The following is a 24,022-nucleotide window of genomic DNA, read 5'->3' as shown; positions in this document are numbered from 1 at the left end:
TACAAGACTGTGAACTACAAGGTTCGTGGTTCAAGCCCACCAGCTGCTCCACAGGAGAAAGATGAGGCTTTCTGCTCCTGCAAAGATTTAAAACCCCGGAAATCAAGATAGGGTTGCTATAAGTCAGAACCGACTCCAGAGCACTTACCAACAACAACATGTACGCAGCAATATAAATGAGGTAAAATGGTTGGTGGCTGTCACTGTAAAACTCATACTCTAGTTGACGAATATTGGTGGTGATGGTTATGTGCCGTGGAGTCAGAACCAACTCATAGTGACCCTGTACAGGGTTTCCGAGGCTGTAAATCTTTACGGGAGCAGAGAGCTTCATCTTTCTCCCACGGAACAGCTGGTAATTTCGAACTGATGACCTTGCGGTTCACATCTCAATTTGTAACCACTACGCTACATGAAACTAAACAGCAACTCCAGGCAACACAGGTCAAATCTAGAAAACTTAAAAGAATAAAGAAATAAGAAGAATTTAACTTGTAGTATACACTGTCAGTAAAGACAGTTTCTGCTACAGAGGCCATAGATCATCCATTCTATTGAGTACAATGAAAGTTTAATAAATACTAAGAAGTCAGAGACACATTTGACATGGTAATAATATAATCAAAGCATAAAAATGGATCCTAGTTCTTAAAATTATCCTTTTAAATGTTTTCTTATTTAAAGAATTTTTTTTTTTTTAATTTACTATTTACTGCCATGAAAAAGTTGCTTATATATTAGACTAACTTAACACCCTGGCCAAAGACAGCTATCAAACATGAACAAAACATAGCTAGTGTTGCTATGCAAAGGAATACAGGGCTGGAAAAATGAGTATGTGAGCTGAAACCATGCAAAATGAACTTAATAAATAATGGTAAAAATTATGATTATTCTACAATCTTTAAAATATTTTGCCAAAACATTCAAAACTCTTACTGTTGGCTATACATGTACAGGAAAATCTTAAAGCTAAAACTAATATTTATTCAGTACACCACAATTTAAAACCTTAGAAACATTAAGAATTCAAATGTTATTTTCTTTGTTAAAAAAAAACTTAGCATGTATAAACTGAACACTGCTCAATTTCTCAGCATGTAACTTATGAACAGCCATCTTTTCTATACCTTGGCAAATTGTCATGCTTCTTTCTAATACTGGGTCAACTTTCAACATTTTGTCCTTTGCACTTTCAATGTAGTGTAAGTATTTCTTTAATGAGCAGTTTTCTGCCAGTATCACTTCCTCTGGAACATCTTCATCCTTTCTGTCACAACCACTTTCCTTACTTATACTGATAAGCTCACCTTCACCAACTCTGACTGCTAAGGTCCCTGAAATGACGGCATGCCAACAATCCACAGCCAGGGTTCTCAGCTGTGGAAGACTTCTAGAAGGCCACGCTTAAGGAGTAAGAACTACTATCTAAGAGCAAGGACACAAGCACAGAAATACGATAATGTCACATGTTTTGGGTAAAGCTAATCACACTACAATATCTATGTACAGATGCATGTTAGTAAGGTCCAAGTAGGATGTCAGAAGGGAATAAGTACGGGATAAACTACTGATAGCGTCTTTGCAAATTGTTGGACTTAGGGGCTGAAACTTAAATGAATACCACCTATCTGGTGATTGCTGTTGCTAGCTGCCATCAAGTCAATTCTGAATCAAGACAACCTTGTGTGCTACAGAGTAGAACTTCTCATTAGGATCTCCTTGGTTATCATCATAATGGAATATCTTGCTAGGTCTTTTCTTCCATGGTACCAATGGGTGTGACCAAACACTTAACCTTTAGGACAGCATTCAAGCATCACTGGGGACCTAGAGAACTTATCACCAATACTAAGGTGTACCAATTACTCACAGGGTTATAGTATACAACAGTTGAGAAAGAAGAATTTAAAAATTAAGCCTTTCTATTATTTACCATTTTGAAATCCCATCCAGAGTTGCTTGTGATCTTTTTTCTGCATTTCATTGATGACTTGACTTTTATGCTTTAAAGCATCAGCTTCTTTCACACATGACATAAAATGAGCTTCAATTGCATCTTTAGATGGACAGTGCAGAAGGTCCTTTTCCGGAAAACTCTTTATCAAAAGAAAAACACACATATAAAATATCAAATACATTACAAACTAACCAGACACTCGTAAGAAACACTATACAGGGTTACCATGAGTCCGAACTGACTTGATGGCACTTTAACAACCACAACATCTATTTTAATGCTCACAAAAGCCCCTGAAGTAAAGATTAATTTCTCTTTTGCACAAGTGAATAAAATTAAGGCTAAGAGAGTAGACACAGCGATCATACAGCTTGCAAGTAGTGAAGCTAAAATGACGCCTAGTCTGACTCTTAACCACTAAGTAAGATCTAAATCTAAGATCAAACACTGTATTGTATTGTATTATAGTCAAACATATTTTACAAACACACACACACAAGTTATTTTTGAAGTCCTTTAACAAAAACTGAGTTAGATAATAATGGCAGAAAACAGCATACTCAAGTTACTTTATTAATAGACAATATTCAATGTCATAGAGCTTTGATACAAGAAGAGCTCCAGAATGACTGGCAAACTTATAGATGCCCCCAATGAAGAGAACTGGTACGAGACCCCCTATAGCTATTAGTAAAGGTGGTGGTGGTTATGTGCTGTGGAGTTGGTTCCGACTCATAGGTTCCGAGGGTAAATCTTTATGGGAGCAAAAAGGTGTATCTTTCTCCCACAGAGTGGCTTGTAGTTTCAAACTGCTGACCTTGAGGTTAGCAACCCCACTCCTAAACCACTACACTACCAGAGCTCCTTACTAGTCAAAGAAGATCTAAAAAATGCAAATAATCAGAAAATAACCATAAGGGTTAAATTGAATAATCTGCCTATTTTTCTTCTATATTCATGCCTGGTTTGTTTTTAGAGTCTGATTTCACAGGACTGCTGAGTAAATGGTGAGGCACTATTAACTTCCTGAAGAGCACAGTAGTCTGAAGCAGAGGTAAGTACCTGATCCAAGTGGCGTTTCCACCCAATTTAATCTGGGATCTATTCACTCCTCAACAGCCCCAGGATCACTTTCCTAGTACAAACTAACAATTTCTAAACAATGTTGTAACTGAGTCCCATGCCAGCAGTCTTGACCCTTTTGACTAACGTTTCACATCTGGAGCCAGAGTGCCCTTCCAAAAATCGAAACCTGTTCTTCTCACTACTCTAGCTCAGTTCCACTTCGAGCACTTCCAGCAATAATTATGATTATCAAGCTCTTCTAAGACATTAAAGACTGTATTATTTAAACACCTCTCCAAAGCCCTAGTGGTGCTATAAGATAAGCACTGAACTGCTAATAGCAATGTCAGCAGTTCCAACCCACCAGTTGTTCCACAAGAGAAAAGACGAGGCTTTCTGCTCCCAAAAAGAGTTATAACCTAAAAGAGGGAACAAATCTTTACCACAAGGATCATTCCCACCCCCTCCATACACAGAGTAGGCAGGGAGGGCAACTTGGACACTGGCTACCCAAAATGGGGGTGGGGGTGGGGGTGGCTACAAAGGTAGTGACTGGCTTACAAGCTTTCAAGAGGGAACCTAGAGCCAGGGGACATGGAGGAAGGTAGAATCTCCACTGAGTAGTATCCAATCTGTCTGTGTGGAGCTGATGAAAGGAGATGGGGATAGGTCCCTTGTGGTATAATGGTAAATAATTGTTATCAGGACTGACTGTGAGGGCTGGAAATGTAAAAGTGGACATTTTGTAGCAAAAGGAGGGGAGTGATTGACTATGCAGTCCAAGAGCGGAGGTCCCTGGAACCATCAAGGGAGAAGAGCAGAGTGCAAGACCCTACCCAGAGAAGCAGTGACGCCAGAAATGGAGGCAAAGATGATGACGTGGAGAGATGGAGAGGCTGGGGACACTAGACCCAGAGAGGGGCACACAGACTTGCAGGGTATAACCTTTGGTTGGTTGATGATGCATGGAAGGGATTATAAACATGGCAATGAAACAATATATGAAAGAATGAATGTAAAGCTAATGTTCTCTCATATAAACTATCACATAATTCACAATAAAACATAAAAAAAAAAAAAAAGAGTTATACCCTAAGAAACCCTGCACAGAAACGACTTGGTGGCAGTAAGATTGGTTTGGCTTTCAGTTGCTAAACCTCTCCAGCACAATCTCTCATGACCACAGTATTATACAGGCCTGCACACACATTCTATTCCCACTACTTGGACCACCTCTCATCTTCCCAAACACTCTTTCAGTTCTTCCAACTGCACTGCACTATCATTTCTGTGGCTTTGCACAGTTTCCTCAACCTACAATACTCTTTTTCCTGGCAAATCACTCAACTACTTGTATATTTGGCAGGAGGGAGAAAAAAATCCTCCCAATCTTTAGGTTAAGTTTGTTTATCATTTCCTCCAGGAATCTTTCTCCTACTACTGCCTTATTCCTTATACCAAATCCAACATCAAGCCCACAGCCACTGAGCTGACTGCAACTCACAGTGACCCCAGAGAGCCTCATCTTTCTCCCGAGGAGGAACTGATGGGTTTGAACCACAGACCTCGTGGTTAGCAGCTCAATGCCTAACCCACAGCACCACCAGAGGTCCTTTAATTCCTTACCAGCATTTGACAGTACCATAATGCCTACTGACATATTATGTCACACTACTTTGAAAACTATACACTCATCTGTCAGTTTGTCGTACTATAGTGGCTTTTGTGTTGCTGTGATTCTGGAAGCTATGCCATTGGTATTTTAAATGCCAGCAAAGCATCCATTGTCGACAGGTTTCAGATGAGCTTATAGACGAGGAGGAAAGAGAGTCCAGTCTATTTGGACTACTTCCAAATAGTCAATGAAAACCTTATGAATAGCAGTGAAATGGTGTCAGACAGTAACAGAATATTACATATTAAAGCATGATGAATAGCACCAGAATACTGTCAGATATTTACTGTTGTTGTTGTTAGGTGACATCAAGTCAGCATAAATTCAGTGACCCTCCATGGCCCTGTGGGTTAATGCGTGAGACTGCAAAGGCATTTGAACTGCCAAGGTCAGCAGTTCAAGCTCACCATCTGCTCCTAGGAAACCCTATACAGGGTCGCTATGGGTCGGAACCGACTCAACAGCACTTAACAACAACAATACACAACAGAACAAAACACTGTCCAGTCCTGGGCCAACCTCACAATCGTTGCTATGCCTGAGCCCCATGCCAATCTATCTCCTTGGGTGTCTACCTCTTTTCCTTCAGCCCTCCACTTCACCAAACATGATATCCTTCTCCAAGGACTGGTCCCTCCTGGTAATATGACCGAAGTACAAGAGACGAAGTCTGACCATTCTGGTTTCCAAGGAGCATTCTGGCTGTACTTCTTCAAACACAGATTGGTTTGTTCCTTTGGGAGTCCAAGGTACTTTTAATATTCTCCTCCAATTCCATAACACAAATGCATCAGTCCTTCTATAGCCTCCCTTATTCACTGTCGAACTTTCACATACATATAAAGTTATTTAAAATACTTTAGTCCTCAAGCTAGTATCTTTGCTCTTCGACACTTTAAAGAGGTCTTGTGCAGAACTGCCTAATCATTTGATTTCTTGACTGCTGTTGTTGCATAACTTTTCTGAGTGTTGATGGCTGATCCGAGCAAAATGATGTTTTTGACAACTTCAATCTTTTCTCCATTTAAATGGATGTTGTTTATTGGTCCCGTGGTGAGGATTTTTGTTTTCTTTACATTGAGATACAAACCATACCAAAGGCTGTGGTCTTTGATTTTCACCAGTAAGTATTTTAACTGTCTTCACTTGCAGTAAGCAGGGTTGTATCATATGCAAATCACAGAGGTTAATAAGTCTTCCTCCAATCCTGATGCCACGTTTTCCTTTATATAATCCAGCTTCTCAGGTTATTTGCTCAGCATGCAAACAGTATAAGTATGGTGAAAGAATACAACCCTCGTAATTTTAAATCATAATAATACAATCTTTCCTAATTTTAAACCATTCGATGTTCCCTTCTTCTGTCTGAACAACTGCCTCTTGGTCTATGTACAAGTTCCTCATGAGCACAAGTGTTCCAGCATATTCATTCTCTACACTGTTATCCATATTTGTCATGATCCACACAACTGAAAGCCTTTGCATGGTCAATAAAGCACAGATAAATATCTTTCTGTTATTCTCTGCTTTCGGTCAAGATCCATCTGACATCAGCAACCACATCCTTCATTCCACGTCCTCTTCTGAATTAAGCTTAAACCTCTGAAGTTCTCTGCTGAAGTATGGTTGCAACCATTTTTGTATTATGTTTAGCAAGATTTTACTTGCATGCAATATTAATAATATTATCTAATAATTGCCTCATTTTGTTGGTCAATTCGCTTTGGAGTTAGCACAAATATGGATCTGTTCACTCAGTTAGCCAGGTAGCTGTCTTCCAAATTTCTTGGCATAGACGAGTGAGTGCTTCCAGTGCCACAACAATTTGTTGAAAGATTTCTATTTGTATTCTATCAATTCCTGGTGCCTTGTTCTTTGCCAATGTCTTCAGTGCACCTTGGACTTCTTCTTTCAGTATCACTGGCTCTTGATCATTTGCTACCTCTTGAAATAGTTGAACATGGACCATTTGTTTTCGGTACAATGATTCTGTGCTTCATCATTCAGTTTTTTGTCAAAAATTGTGACATACAGTGCTGGAAAATGAGTCAGTCAGGTTGGAAGGCAATTAAAATGTGCCTAGGGAACAGCTACATTCTCAAAGTAAAGCTGACCACGATGATGTGAATGGAATAACGTCTTTGGGAACTTAATTTACTGATGGGGCACAACTCAAAATAAAGAGAAATTGTTGTAAATATCCATTAATAATCAGAGCATGGAATGTATGAAGTATGAATCTACGAAAATTGAAAACTGTCAAAAATGAAATAGAATGCATAAATATAGATATCCTAGGCATTAGTGAGATGAAATGGACTGGTATTGGCCATTCTGTATCTGATAATCACATGGTTTACTATGTCAGGAATGACAAATTGAAGAGGAATGGCATCACATTCATCACTAAAAAGAACATTTCAAAATCTGTCTTGAAGTACAATGCTGTCTGTGATACAATAATATCCATACACCTACAAGGACGACCAGCTAATACCACAATTATTCAAATTTATGCACCATCCACTAAAGCCAGCGATGATGAAACTGAAGAATTTCAGTTTCAACTTTTTCAGCCTGAAATTGATCAATCATGCAATCAAGGTGGGTTGATAATTACTGGCATTTGGAAAACAAAGCTTATAAATAAAGGAGGATCAGTAGTTGGAAAATCTGGCCTTGGTGATAGAAATGATGCATGAATGAATTTTCCAAGACCAATTACTTCTTCATTGCAAATACCTTCTGTAAAGAACATGAAAGACAACTATATGCATGTACCTCACCAGATGCAATACACAAGAATCAATTGATTACATCTGTGGAAAGAGATGGTAGCCAAAACAAGGCCAGGGCAGGCTCTGGAACAGACCTTCAATTGTTCATAAGCAAATTCAGGCAGAAGTTGAAGAAATTAAAACAAGTCCACAAGAGCCTAAATACAACCTTGAAAATATCCCACCTTGAATTTAGAGATTATCTCTAGAATAAATTTGATGAATTAGACACTAATGACAGAAGACCAAAAGAGTTGTGGATGACATCAAGAACCTCATACTGGGAGAAAGTAAAAGGTCATTAAGGAGACAGTGTTTCTTCTATTATTCACAGGTTGCTATGTTGTATGGACTCATCGGCACCTAACAAAGTCTGAAAAACTACGGAAGGCAGAAGTCAAGACTGTTCTCACCTGTCTATTCATATATTTATTTTAAATGAGCCAATGTTATTGAGATATGATTTACATACACTAAAATGCAGAGCTATTAAATGCAAAATTATTAATCACCACTTAGCTATAGGTGTTTCATATGCGTTTGTGCTCTTTGTCAAAATGAGGTGATTCAATTCCTAAGTATGCTAAAAGTTTTGATCACACATGGGTACCAAATTGAAGACTTTTTCTGTATCTACCGATTTAATCATATGATTTTTCCACTTACCTTAGGTAATGTTAAGAGTTATATTGATTCTTCACTTGATATGTGAACTCTTGAGTTAACATTACTGAAGCAACGCAATTATTGTTAAGTGTGTATTGTCCTTTTCTTTATATACCACTAGATTCAATCTACTAATCGTTTTTGTACAGAGTTTTTGCATTTATGTTCACGAGGGACATTTGCATGCAATTTTGTTTTAATGTCTTTAGCAGGTTTTAGGATCAGTTATTCCAGCATCTAAAACAAGTTGAAAATAATTTCCTCAGACTCTACATTCTGGAGAAAGTTTATACAGATCAGTAGTATTTACTCAATACTTGATAAAACGCACCAGTAAAACCATCTGGGCCAAGTTTTACATTATGAGGTTGTTGCTTTTTAAATTAGAAATAAAACTTATCAACAGATTAAAGGGCTATTCCTATTTTATTCTTTCTAATTAATTAGTTTTGGTAAATTGTGTTTTCATTAAGTTTGCGTATGTTTCTAATGTTCGGCATGAAGTTATTTTAACTGTTCCCTGTTGTTATCCTGTCACTACCTATAGGACCCACAGGGATAGCCCACTGTTCATTACTGATATTGGTAGATTGCATTTTTCAGAAAGGAAACACTTTTCATTTCCTTCTATGGAAAGCTTTAGGTAAAACCCACACATTTCAAAGTTGCACCTTCATTATTATTCAATTTAAATGACCTTTAAGTTTCCCTTATGATTTCTTCTTTGACCTATGACTAACTGAGGACTTAATACCCTCATTCCTTTTACTTTGTAGTCATATTTTTAAGTAGGAGTTACATTATTCTTGCTTTAAAGTTAATTCTCTTTTTATGTAATACAGGGTGTGGGTTTCTATGTATTTATCTTGCTTAGAGTTTGCTGGACTCTTTAGATATACTGATATTTCCGCTCGATTTAGAAATTGTAAACTTTATTTTTCAGATTAAGATATAATGCACATACAACTCATTTTTAAGTTCACAAGTCGGTGGTTTATAACACATGTTCACAAGCTGTCCAACCATTACTGCCACTACCCATAGCATCACCACCACGTGAAGGAGAAACCTCATATCCATGAGCACTCACTCCACATTTTCTCCTCCCTCCAGCCTCTGGCCACCATTAACTTACTTTTTCTAACTATGGGTTTTCCCGTTCTAAGCATTTCAAATAAATGGGATTATAAATATATGGCTTCTCATGGCTGGCTTCTTACACTTACAAGAATGCTGTTGTGGTATATCCATAATGCAACACATGTCAGCGCTTCATTCATTTTTATGGGCAAGTAATATTGCATTGCATGGATATGTCACATTTTACTTATCCATTCATAAGTTGACGGACATTTGAGTTGTTGCTACTTTTTTGCTATTGTGAATAATGTTGCTATGAACAGTTGTGTAACTTTTTTTTTTTTTAACAGACATTTTCAATTCTCTTGGGTACATAACTAGAAGTGGAATTGCTGGGTCATATGATAACTCTGTGTTTAACATTTAAAGGAACTGACAAACTTTTCCAAAGCCCCTGAACCATTTTACATTCCCACTTGCAAGGCATGTTGTTGATGTGATTACGTGCCGCCATTATATTCTGACTCACAGTAACCCTGTATAGTGTTTCCAATGAGTGGCTAGTGGGTTTGGACTACCACCCATGTACTTAGCATTCCAGTGCTTAAACTACAGTTCTATGTGCGGACGCTTAATAGAAGTATTGTTGTTGTTGTTAAGTGCCGTCGAGTCGGTTCCGACCCATAGCGACCCTGTACAGGGTTTCCAAGGGTGTAAATCTTTACGGGAGTATAAAGCCTCATCTTTCTCCCGCGGAGCGGCTGGTAGTTTCGAACCGCTGACCTTAAGGTTCGCAGCCCGATTCGTAACCACAGAAGTATAGGATATTCCTGAGCAAATTTTCAGAAGTAAGCCACATCACTCTTTGTTCACCATCAAACAGACAGTAAAAAGCAAAGAGGTTTCTCTCCTCCCTGCCTTTTCAATTTCTCCATACCTCTTCCACACTTTAAACTGTCCATCATTTTGATTATAGACAGTCTAATGGGCATGAGGCAGCTGGTGTGGCACTGTGGGTTAATGCGCTGGACTGCAAGGTCAGTCTGAAATGCAAGGTCAGCAGTTCAAGCTCACCAGCCACTCCTTGGAAACCCTATACAGGGTCAGTATGGGTCAGAATGGACTCAACGGCACTTAACAAAAACCAAATGAGCATAAAGGGGCATGGCACTATGATCTTTCTTTGCATTTTCTTAGTGGACTGCTAACCACAAAATCGGTGGTTTACACCCACCATCCACTCCTCAGAAACTCTATACAGGTTTGCTATGAGTCAGAACTGACTCAACAGCATTTAACAACAATGGCATTGAGCAGCTTACATGTATGACTACTTGTATCTTCTTTGAAAAATATTCAAATACTTTACTCATTTTTAAATTGGATTGTTTTAATTTTTATCATTAAGTGGTAGTGGTAGTTTGTGCTGCGGAGTCGGTTCCCATTCAGAGTTATTTGTACATTATGCTAGTCCCTTATCAAACAGGTGGGAAGACATAGATTGAATTTTGAGTTCCCTAAAATATCTGTCAACTTGGCTAGGTCATGATTCATAGTGGTTTATGTAACGTGGCTGTTAAGTGATGATTCCCCATGGTGTGATAAACCGGTAAAAGGATCATGGGTGGGCTGCAATAGCCTTAGCCTCATGATAACCCAGGAGTATGGCCTGCAATACCATTTATCTTAAAACATATTAAAAGGAGAGAAAGAGGGACTAACCACCCCCAAGAAAAAGAGCCAGGAGGAGAACACATCCTTTAGATCTGACCGGTGTCCCTGCAATGTGAAGCTCCTAGATCCAAGGAAAGATTGATGCCAAGACACATGGAGATCTTCAAAGAACACTGGGCCTACAGATGCTGAAAGGAGACAAAGACCTTTCCCCAGAGTCGGAGAAAGGTGGGAAAGCTCAAATCAGACAAAACAAGGCCAGGGGCAGACTGTGGAGCAGACAATTCTAGCTTCCTAAAGTGTGAGAATTTATTTTTGTTAAAGGCATCCACTTATGGTATTTCTGTTAGAGCAGGACTAGGTAACTAAGACAAGAAGCTTCAAAAAGTTCATGGGAAAAATTGAGTTAAAAGATAATGGAATTTTCCCATGAATTTTCTGGAGCCTCCTCGTGTATGATTTGTCACCATTTCTCACATTCTCTGAGTTGGCTTTTCACGTTTTTATGGTATCCTTGAAGAGGTCCAATTTATCCATTAGTGTCTTGTTCTTAAGCCTAATACAAAGTTATGAAGATTTACACATAGGAGGAAACACCATCACTCTTTTTGATGTGAACATAAAATTATGGAATTTTGGCAGAGAATTTGGCAATATTTATATATATATATTAAAACAACAACAACAACAAAAATTCCACATACATTTGGACCTAGGAGTTACATTTTTAACAATTTTCCCCATACTGTCGTAGCTGCCCAAGATGAACATTCACTCTCTGCTCAAGTGGACCCTATTGTAGGCCAGTACTGCTCAGAACTTGAGGACAGCACAATAAACTGCTTCCTTAGTACACACAATAAATATACCACTGACAATACCAAAACAAGCACCAATACTTAGAACTGGGAAGTACAGGCAGGGTGGGAGCAACTAAGAGACTGAAAAATACCAGCGAACTAGGAAATCTACCTAAGACCTATTTAATCAATACACAATGGAAACAGGGAATGTGGTAAATTACTTGAGAGACAAAGTGGCTCTTGGTGGAACACAAAAAGAACTTGTCTGCCAGAAAAGGGGTTTGGTTAGCCCGACAAGCAGATTCAAAATAAAGTCACAACCACAGGCAATGCCTTCTTAAGCAATACAGGGTTGTCTTGGTCCAAAAACTTAACCTCTCTAATTGCTCTGACTCAGAGTTTGACATGCAAGCTGTTGTTAGGTGTCCTTGAGTGGGTTCAGACTCACAGCAGTCCCATGCACAACATGATGAAACACTACTCCATCTTATGCCAGCCTCACATTTGTTCTATTGCTTGAGCCCACTGCTGCTGCCATAGTGCCAATCCATCTCTTTGGGGGTCTTCCTCTCTTTTGCTGACCCTCCACTTTAACAAGCATAATGTCCTTCTCAGGCACCTGGTCCCTCCTGATAATAAGCCTGAAGTGTGAGAGACAAAGTTTCACCATCCTTGCTTCTAGGAAGCATAATGGCTGTACTTTTCCAACACAGATAGGATATTCTTCTGGCAGTCAAGGCACTTTCAATATTCTTCACAAACACCATAACTCAAATGTATCAATTCTTCTAAGATTTTCCTTATTCATTGTGCAACTTTCACATGAATATGAAGCTACTGAAAATGCCATGACTTGGTTCAGGGGCACCTTAGTCCTCCAACTGATACTGTTGCTCTTGAACACTTTAAAAGAGGTCATGTGCAGCCGATTTGCTTAATGCAATATGTCAGTTGAAGTCTGCTTCTGTGACTGTTGTAAATCCAAATAATAAAAAGTCTATGACAACTTCAAATTTTTCTCCATTTATCATGATGTTATTTGGTTCAGCTGTGAAGATTTTTGTTTTCTTTACACTGAGGTGCAATCCATACCGAAGGCTATGGTCTTTGATGTTTGGTATTTTAAGTACTCTTTGCTTCCAGCAAGCATATCTGTTTAATTTGAACATCACAGATAGTTAATGAGTCTTACTCCAATCCTGAAGCCCTACTATTCTTCATCTAATGCAGCTTCTCGGATTATTTGTTCAGAACAGAGACTGAATAAGTATGTGAAAGAACACAATCCTGGCACACACCTTTCCTGATTTAAACCATACAGTATTCCCTTGTTCTGTTCAAACAACTGCCTCTTCATTTATGCACAGCTTCTCACAAGCACAATCAAATGTTCTAAAACATCCTTCATAATGTTATCCACAGCTTGTCGCTATACAAAAGTGCATTTTTCTGATATCCTCTGCTTTCACAGAAGACCCATCTAACATCAGCAGTGATATTGCTAGTTGCACATCCTTTCTGAATCCGGCTTGAGTTTCGGGCAGATCCCTGTCAATTTCAGCCGTTTTAAAAAATGTTTCAGCATAATTTTACTTGCATGTGATATTAAAAATATTGGATAATTTCTACATTCCATTTAGTCACCTCTTTGGAATAGGTGCAAATATGGACCACTTTCAATCGGTTGGTCAGGTAATTTCTTTCAAATTTCTTGGCATAGGTGAGTGTGCGCCTCTAGTGCTGCATCAATTTGTTGAAAGATTTACGTTTGTATTCCATCAATTCCTGGAGACTTGTTTTTTCCAATACCTTCATGGCAACTTGGACTTCCTTTCTTTGGTATTTTCAGTTCTTAATCATATGCTACCCTCCTGAAATAGTTGAATATTAATATACAGTGATTCGTAGTATACCTTTCAGCTTCTTTTGATGCTTTCTGCACCAGTCAATATTTTGCCCATAGAATCTTTCAATATTGCAAGTCGAAGCTTGACAATTTTCTTCAGTTGTTTCAGTCGGAGAAAGACTGAGCATGTTCTTCCTTTTTGGTGTTCTAACTCCAGTTCTTTGCACAGTTCATTAATACTTGACTTCATCTTCTTGAAGTACCCTTGGAATTTTTCTGTTCCGCTCTTTGACTACCTCATTTCTTCCATTCACTTTAGCATCTCTATGCTGGAGAGCAAGTTTCAGACATCCATCTTCGTCTTTTCTTTCTTTTCTGTCTTTTAATGACCTTTTGCTTTCTTCTTATATGATGTTCTTGATGTCATCTCACAACTCTTCTGGTCTTCAGTCACTTGTGTCTAATGCATCAAATCAGTGTTTGAGTTGATCTCTAAATTCAGGTGTGCTATGACATATTTTAGGAGTTCCAGTAGTGTCATGGTTATGAATCAGGCTGTGAACCTTAAGGTCAGCAGTCCAAAATTACCAGCTGTTCTGCAGGAGAAAGATGAGGCTTTCTGCCTCTGTAAAGATTTACATCCTTGGAAACCTTATACAGGGTCACTATGAGTCAGAACTAACTCCACGGCACATAACAACAATAACATGCCATATTTTGACTCTTATGGACTTGTTTTAATTTTCTTCAAGTTCAACTTGAACTTGCACATTAGCAATTAATGGTCTGCTCCAGTCTGCCCCTGGCCTTGTTTTGTCTGATATTGAGCTTTCCCACCTTATCTTCCCACAGATGCAGTCAATTTGACATCTGTGTATTCTATATGGTAAGGTCCATGCGTATAGTCAGTCACCTATTAAGGTTTTTTGTTTTTTTAAAGTTTTTGCAATGCATAAGTCACTGATTTTGAAAAATTCTATCATGAACTCTCCAACATCAATTCTGTCACCAAGGTTGTATTTTCCAACTACCGATCCTTTCTCTCTTTTTTTCCCAACCTTGACATTCAAATCACAAGTAGTTATCAATCATCTTGATTGCACGTCTGATCAATTTCAGACTGAAGAAGTTGGTAAAATTCTTTAATTTCATTATCACTGGCTTTAGTGGTTGGTGTTTAAATTTAAATAATAGCTGTATTAACTGGTTTTCTGTAGGCACATGTACACTATACTATTGCAGATCTTGAAATATTCTTTTTAATGATGAATGCAATGCGACACCATTCCCCTTGAATCTGTTGTTTACGGTACAGTAAACCATGTGATTGTCAGATTCAAAATGGCCAATACCAGTCCATTTTAGCTCACTAATGCTTAGGATATGGATCTTTATGTGTTTCATTTTATTTCTAACAACTTCCAATTTTCCTAGATTCATATTTCACACATTCCATGTCCCAATTATTAATGGATGTTTGCAGCTATTTCTCCTCATTTTGAGTTGTGCCCCATCAGCAAATCAAGGTCCCAAAAGCTTTACTCCATTCATGTCATCACAGGTCAACTATTTTAAGGAGGCAGCTCTTCCCCAGCTATATTCTGAGTGCCTTCCTACCTAAGGGGTTCATTTTATGGCACTGTATCTGGTAATGTTCTACTGTTATTCATGAGGTTTTCGGTGGCTAAACATTCAGTAGTTCACAACTCCTTTCTCTTCTGTCTTAGTCAGTCTAGAAACACAGCTGAAACCTGTTCACCATAGGTCCCCTACTAGTATTTAAAATACCAGTGGCATAGCTTCCAGCATCATAGCAACATGCAAGTCACCAAAGTAGGAAAACTGACTTATCCCATTTTGTATAATCAGTATGAACTTTAACCTCCAATAACTGCTGTCAAAATCCAAAATTAAATTTCTGCTTTTATCGAAACCAAAGCATGACAGTTTAGCAATCTGTTACCATGGGAGAAAGAAAACCACACTACGGTACTGTTGCTTTTTTACTTTATTAAACAAATCTTAGTTTGGACATGAACTGAACATTCAAAATATCCTATTCTTAACCTAATACCACTAAATTTTCAAACCATGCAACTAATGATTTTTTAACATTTATACTCACTCAAAGCAACCTTTTGATTATAATGGTGCTTTAAAAGCAGTTAAGTCTACTGGAATATTGCAAAGATCAGAAAGGAAAAAAAGAAGCACAGCCATACACAAATAAATTCAGCGTTCAGTTTACCATTTTTCAGTTTGCTAGTTAAAGGCATACACTTTTCACATGAAAATATTGGGAAAACTGATTTCTACACCATATGAAAACTAACTCAAAACTGATCAAAAGCTAATTATAAGAGCTACAGTCATAAAACTCTTAGAATAGTGCACAGGGATAAATCTTCGGACTCTGTACACATATTAGACAATGGAGTCTCAGAAATGACACCAAAAGCACTACCAATAAAAGAGAAAACCAATAAATTAGACTTCATCAAACCTTAAATTTTACACATCAATGACACTATCAAGACAGTGAAAACACCGCCCATAGGATCAGAGAAAATATGCAAATTAGGTATCTGATAAAGATTAATAATTAAAATACACAAAGAATTCCTACAACTCCAGAATAAAAAGACAAATCACCCAATTTAAAAATGGGCAAAGAATATGAATAGACACCTCCCCAAAAAGTATATGTAAACAGCCAAAGCACACGACAGATGAGGCACCCTGATTCTCTACAGATTTATCATCTCAGAAACACTACAGAGTAGTTCTGCTGTGTTTTACAGGGTTCTATGCTTCAGAATTGACTCAGAAGGCAGTGGATTTAATTTTGGTATTGCCCTCATTGCGGCAACAGCTAAGCGCTTGGCTACAAATCAAAAGGTTGGCTATTCAAATCCATCCAGAGGCTCAGCTCCATAGGAGAAAAAACAGGCAGTCCACTGTTGTCAAAATTGTTATTGTCGTTGTCAAGTTGGTTCTGACTCATAGCAATCTTTCCAAGGAGCGGCTGGGAGGTTTGAACTGCTGACCTTGTTGGTAGCAGTCCAGTGCTGATCCTACATAGCACCACACCAGGACTTGTAATGATTACAGTGTAGGAAAACTCTACAGGGTAGTTGTACTTGGTCACAAGTGGCCATTATGAGTAGGAATTCACACAACAGCACCTCCCAGCTCCCTCCATTTAGCCCCAGCCCCATCATTTTATCTCCTTCATCTTTTTCTTTGCCTTCTCACTATTTTTTTTTTTTCATAGCCCTTTTCAAAACTGGTAACCATATCATTTCTTTCTCTTACATTAAGTACTAAGCTACATGAGGGCAAACTAAGCCTATTTTGTTTGTCTCTGCACACCCAACAGTTAGCACAATATCTATACCTAGTAAGAGTTCAATCAGGAAGGCAATAAGAGAGCTCCTTATGGGAAAAGAAGTGTGTGTGTGTGTGTATGTGTATCAATACCTAAAAATACAGTGGAGTGAATACGGTTGTATACTAATAAATTAAGGCAGAAAATGAATGATCAGGTCAAGCTATTTTCTCATCCCCCACCCCTACCCTATACACACACACAGCTTAGGGACATACATAGTATACTCTGGTACCAAAACCAAATAAACAGAAAGATAAACGAGACACCTTTTCTTTGGACACTGTGATTTTAGTTTCCTTCTAAATATTTCTCTTATCCTAAGGAACACTAGTTAGCTGTAGTTGTTTTGATGTTTTGCTTTTTAATCTATCTTCAAATTCCTCTAGCCAACAAATCAACTTAATGAGTGTCAGAATTCTGAATGACTGTAATAGCTGCTTTCTTGAGATCTGGACTTAATAAAAACTAAATTCTTTCTAAGGGTATGAAAGTCCCACTGATGACCTAAATACAGACCTGAAAGCTCCCTATGACTTTCTTAAAAGAACATATCCGAGTCTGAGTTTTAATACTAGTGCTAAATGAAGGCCATCACTACATTAAAGTTTCATCGGTATCAAAAAGATTCACTGTATTAAGAGAAAAAATTTATCACTGTTACACAATGCCAAACTCCTTCATGTTACAAAATTTCATTTACTTTAAGTTTGTTCCTGCTATCACTGATTTACTGTCTGAAATTACAATCCTGCTTACATTGGAAATGTTGTGGTTCTCTTACTTCTCATCTCTCAGCCTAACTTCCTTCACCTGGCTATAGCCCAATCACTTGTCACGGAACAGCTATAGCTCTGTAAGTTTCACACAGCTTCAGTGATCCACAAACAATTCAGAAGAGAAAGGAAAAGCATCATAGGAAAAATGGTGAGCAGGCTGTGGGCAGTGATTGTGAATGGGTACCACATGGGAAGGCAAATCAGAGCCACACAAATGACTGTTTCAGAGTCTACAGGCCGCTCTCCCCATGCTCATCACTATTGAAGAATCACTGCCTAATGATCCACTAATTTGTTTCTGATCCACAAATTGTATTTGTGATAGGATTATTTAGGTTAATCTAAACAATATGACCTGGTCTTAGAAACTATTCTTCATAACAGACATTAATCCATTTCTCATTAGTCAAAACTGCCACATTATTAGTTACCAATGATAAGTTTTCTCCCCTTCTATCTCTGGTAGTGTGGCACTTACAAATCAGAGTCAGCAGTTCGAAACTACCAGCCGTTCCGCAGGAGAAAGATGAGGCTTTCTGCTCCTGCAAAGATTTACAGCCTCGGAAACCCTATACAGGGTGGCTATGAGTCGGAACCGACATTACCGCACGTGACAACAACAATCTCTACACTATACCCAAGGTTTTTATTTTATTTCAAGTTTTAGTACACATAAATTTTGTAAAATGTCACAAATTTTAAACAACTGTATTCAGTCAGCTTGAACAAAAAAACTTTTAAACATTGTCTAAATTTATACATTAAATGCTTAAGTTTTAAGCATTAAGTGTTTCAACAGTTCTACCAAGAGTTAGCAGTTTGAAACTACCAGCAGTTCTATGGGAGAAGGATGAGGCATTCTGTAAAGATTTACAGCCTCAGAAACCCTGTGCAGGGTCACTATGAGTCGGAACCAACTCCATAGTACTTAACAACAACAACCAAGAGTTAGAAGAAATTGAAAAGTAGCTTACAGATAAACACTACGGGTAGCTTAGCAACTAAGAGTCATGGAAATAAATAACCTCTGTTTCTTCTTCAGAATCCTACTCTAAATCTACTTATTAATTATCACAAGTGGGACAGATGGGAAATTCTATTTAAACTATACCTTAAAATGTACTGTGATGTTCCAAGGAAGAGCTGAACTTGATGCAAGAAGATCAAATAGCAAACCAATTGGATAATGCCTAAAAATGAAAGAGTATATTTTAAGAAAGAATAAATAAAGTTATAACTACAACTCCAACATAAATTTCCATCCATGTTTTAATATCAAATGTAAGGGGTTACAGTTGCAAATATCAAGGTAACATTTTGTGCCAGGTCTAAAAAGGGATACTTTCCAGGCATAAGGTGAGTTTTCTCCTAACCATTTCATCCCCCTCTGGAATTTCAATATATATAACGGGATGTGCTAACTGAGGCTTCATGCGTGAATTATTAAGGAACTGGAGTTATGTAATTATCATCTCCACATTCATATTGGGCAACAAGTTTAAGTTTATTTAAATGTATTAAGGTAACGATATTCTAGAAAAATTCTGGAAACAAGAAGGGCACCTAAAACGCATGCAAATCACCTATTCTGTTGTCATCCCTACAACATAAATTCCCAGCCTTTTATCTTTAATGCTTATCTTAATATATAGTAAGATTATCTTTCACAAATTGTTCTACAATTTTCTCTTTTCAACAATACATCATTTTCCCAAATCCCAATATTCTTCTGTAGCCTAACTGTAAAGGTTTTAACAAATAAGCTTCATATATCCCAAAAAGAGAATATTTCTTAATATAACCATTACTCACAGCGAAGCAAATTATTTAGCAATAAACAAAGACTAGTAATACAAACCTTGCAGATTTCAATGGACAGACTGTTTAAGTTATCCTTTTAAAGAATCTAAATTTTTAGTGAGATAGTGAATCAGAATTTAACAACACCCAACAAAAAGAAGACTGTTGATCGACAGTCCTGTTCTTATCTGTAAAAGATTTTAGTAAAGCTACTCATAGATTTATGGGCTTCAAATTAGAAAATATCTGTAATTTCCCTCAAAATGAGTGACACAATATATCACCTGACAAAGATTAACTATACTGAAAAGTCCTATTTGTGTTTGCATTTTTTTACATTGTGTAATTGTGGAAAAGTCAGTTACTTAGAAATCAAGTTCTTATTTATGATAAATCTAGAATAAATGCCCTGTTAATAAAATAAAACGGTGGGTAACTTTACTCTATCTATTGTTGTTGTTGGTGGTGGTGGTGTGCCAAGAGTCAATCCCAACTCCTACTGAACCAGTATTGGGGTTCCGAGGCTGTACATCTTTACAGGAGCAGAAAACCTCATCATTCTTCCATGGAATCACAGGTAGTTTCAAACTGCTGACTTTGTGGTAGCAGCCTGACTTGTAACCCAGAATGTTACGAAAGCTCCATGTTGTTAAGTGCCGTGAAGTCAGGTCTGACTCACAGCCATTCCGTACTGGCTTTCTGAAGCTGTAAATCTTTGCGGGAGCAGAAAAGCCTGGTAGGCTCAAACCACTAAACTTGTGTTCACAGTCCAATGCTTATCTTACAGTCTTATGAGGGGGCTTCACTTTCCCACAAACTTTATATAGTCTTTTGTAAACTATGTAGTTTACCAGTTGGATACATTCAGCAGCAATCTCAATCCTGATGATTGAGTAATTACTAATTCAATGTTGTTACAAGTTTCCTAATACTCAAAAATGGAACTGTATATAAATTATAAACTTAAATCAAATATCATATCTTACGGCACTCAATGAAACATAAAATCATATACAGGAATTATCTTGATGACATTGATGGTTCCAGACCGCTGCAGTAATGTGACTATCATGAATCACACAATGCATATAAAAGTTAAGCGAATGTTATGAAAAAGTGAGAAACACTGAGAATTATCAAAATATGACATACAGACACCAAGTGAGTACATGCTCCTGAAAAAAAAAAAAAGGTGTCTATAAACTTGTTAGTTTTAGGGTTGCCACAAGCATTCAATTTGTTTTCTTTTTTTAAAAAGGATGTATCTGCAAAGTACTATTTTAGGAATTGAAACTCCGTGGCTTTTATTCTTTTTTAAAGGGATTTCCCAAGAACAAAGAGAAAATTAATTTTAAATAAATTAAATTTATTCTAACTCGCAATTCTGGATCCACAGTGCACTGAATGATTTAATGAGATATTTCAGCGATCTTATTTTTTCCTATATCTTGAAATTTTTTGCTACGTCATCACCATGAGAATTATTTTATAGCTACTAGTTTCAGCTAAGCTAAAAAGGCTATAAAAGAGAGAGAATGAATAATGAAATGCCTAGAACATCGATAGAGAATAATAAAATCATGACAGGTACATCTTTCTTCCATCTTCTTATTATATGGCCTAATGTACTACATCATCTTTTATGAATTAGAATGGAAATTCCAGCTTAGGAGTCAGGTTTTAGCTATGATTAACCCAATTGTGAAATCAAAATTTTTCATTTTCCAACCAAAAGAGCAAAGAGAAGAAAATTGAAAGAGAAAGATGTTTCACAATCACTAGAGAAATCAGAAGACATATGCAAAGAGACAGAGCAGTATTCTAGAGTTGATGATGGTGAAGTTAAGGTGAAATCCCAAGGCTATGAGACTTCAGATACTGATATACTAGTTGAATTTTATAGAACTCAAGGACTGATGAGTGAATAAAAAAGGACAAAAAAAAAAAGACGTACTTTCCTCACCAATTAATCATTCAACAAAAAAGACTCCATTACACAATAATACAAGGGGGCTCCAAAAAGTTTGTGGAAGAATTTCATTACCTTTCAACTCCATTTTCCCTACAAAGTTTCTGAAGTCCCTTTATACATTATGACAAGAACCTAGGAAATTTCATTTTGCTAAATGTCTATATGACAACTTTATATCATTTTATTCCATCTGTGCACTACAATTTACTTGATAGTAAGTGGACATATATTGAAGGATAATTTGTACACAACAATGCTAGAAAGGGATTAGACGGTATAGATACGAAAAAAAACAAACATTGGATTAATCATTTTAATTGGTGTTTACTAATGTAAAAATGAAAATATTTTATAATAAAAGCATAGGCTGTCAAAGGTTTTAAAAATTCAAGTACTACTATTAAATTATAAGGAGAGCCAGAAATAAAGATAAACTAGAATCTCTTACAAATCTATTGGAAATCTAGAATTCGAATTTACAAGATGTATTGTGACCTATATTCTAGGTTTATATATAACAACTGATGATCAGTTTCTTTTATTCAGAAGACAATAAATTCAGAGGTATATGTTTCCACAGAACCAGGAATACATGGAATAAATATGAATTTGATGCATTTAAATTCTCATAACAATTTCTAATAAATTGCTATACACTACTCCTTTATAATTACTTCACTAAATTACTTATAAAATAATTTGTAAATATTTATGAAATATTTATGTTTTTAAGTGATTGGACTCAGATGATAAATCCTGAGCTATTTTTCTTCATATTCTAAAGATAAATATGGCAATTTAAGTATTAAAAGTTCTATGTAAATTAAATACATAGAAAGTATTAACATAAAAGGAGTCTAAAGAGAATCTGGAGAAGTTAGCTCCTCTGAGCCAGCCAGCTTAATAAACCTGAAACTGCTTCCAAAAAAAAAAAAAAAAAAAGCAGTCTAAAGAATAATTACTCTATAACAATCTTTAAGAAATAAAACTGAAATTTAAATAAAATAACAATATACTTTTTTTCTACAGCCAAATTCTACAGCTCACACGTGATTCAGAGCAGATGTTTATGCTAGTATGGTTTTGATGTAAGAATACTAACTCCTAACAAATGTGTATCTGAATTAATTTGGTGGCCAGATTGCTTATTTCTGACAATTTTATTAATATTTAAGAAAATCTACAAAAGAGAATAGACATTGTAAAAATTAAAGGTAGTAAATTTCTCATTCACTAAAACCTGATGTGTATCAAGGACTTAAAAACTATAAACTTGTACAATTTCTCCAGATCCTCTATACTCTACGCTGCCTTTTATCTAGAAGCTACTAAACTCAGCACAAGGAAACCACATTAGCCTAACTGCAAGTCAATCATAATGTAGGCACCTGGCTGTTAAATTGTTACTCTGAACATCTAACCTAAATTTAAGAGAAAACAAGTTAAGAATTTAAACCTGGATATCCCAGAAAAGGACCCAACTAAATGTTCAACCTTCACTTCTTATTCTCAAACCATCAGTCCTGAAAAGATGACAATTTACACAGAATAATAATCTCCCATTAGAGATGCTTGATTTATAGTTAATAATAAAAAAGCAGCTTTTTCCTAAATTATTTACCAGAAGGCCTAGAACCTAAAGCAATACTAGTGATTACTAACAAAACATTCTTTAAAAACACCAACTGTTCAATTGTCCTAACAAGAAACTTTTTCCCTCTCAAATGAAATGTTAGAGCACCCTCTACTGACTATCTGAGTCAAATCTTAAAAAAGTCAGATTTTTAAGTGAGATCAGCACTATGTATTTCCCATATACATGTTTTAAAAATCAAAACTAAAGGAACAATGTACTGCACAGGATAATGTGCTAATCAGATAGGACTTCCTTGGAAGTTCTCTACCAATCAAAAGGATACATGTATTAAGTAAACAAGTTATCAGGAGGGACCAATCACCAGAGACTAACATTACATTTGGTAAAGTATAGAGCCAGCAGAAAAATAGGAAGAGGCTGAAAGAGAAGAACGGACACAGTAGCAGCAAACAATAGGCTCAAACCTAATAACTGTGCAGACGGTGCAGGAATGGGCAGTGTTCTGTTCTGCTGGTAGCGTGGCAGTTCCGAATTGGGCTGCTAATCTCAAGGTCAGTAGTTAGAAACTACCAGTGGTTCCGCTGGGGGAAAGATGAGGCTTTCTGCTCCCATAAAGATGTACAGCCTTGGAAACCCTGTACAGGGTCGCTATGAGTCGGAACAGACTCCACAGCACACCACCATTACCTGGGGTTGCTATGAGTCAGAACCAACTCAAGGGCACCAAACAACACCAGGAGCAATGTGTTTACCACTGTTATTAAATGCTTTTTCTAAGACTGATGGAACCCGAGACCATGGCCCTTAGTCACCCCTCAGGTCAGGAAAGGAACTTACCCCAAGGTTCAACTTTCAAACAATAGACAAACCTATTAGGGAAACAGGGAGAGCAGTGGCTCCATACAATAAGCACTGGACTGTGAACCACAAGGTCCATGGT

The 24,022-nt window shown here is 37.1% G+C and overlaps 1 protein-coding gene across 2 annotated transcripts in view; it reads right to left on the bottom strand.

The window, feature by feature from the left end:
* LOC102815151 (autophagy protein 5-like) overlaps positions 1-24,022 on the bottom strand; it is a 177,985-nt gene that overhangs the window by 126,404 nt on the left and 27,559 nt on the right. For both annotated transcript variants that reach the window (XM_006839960.1, XM_006839961.1), the window contains 2 exons: positions 18,825-18,903; positions 1,937-2,099 (listed from right to left, as the gene is read on the bottom strand). In XM_006839960.1, coding sequence (XP_006840023.1) covers positions 1,937-2,099; positions 18,825-18,903 — 242 coding nt within the window. The remainder of the gene's footprint in view (positions 1-1,936; positions 2,100-18,824; positions 18,904-24,022) is intronic.

Source organism: Chrysochloris asiatica, unplaced genomic scaffold (assembly GCF_000296735.1).
Source record: "Chrysochloris asiatica unplaced genomic scaffold, ChrAsi1.0 scaffold00027, whole genome shotgun sequence".
Lineage (NCBI taxonomy): Eukaryota > Metazoa > Chordata > Mammalia > Afrosoricida > Chrysochloridae > Chrysochloris > Chrysochloris asiatica.
This window is presented reverse-complemented; position numbering and strand designations above follow the sequence as displayed.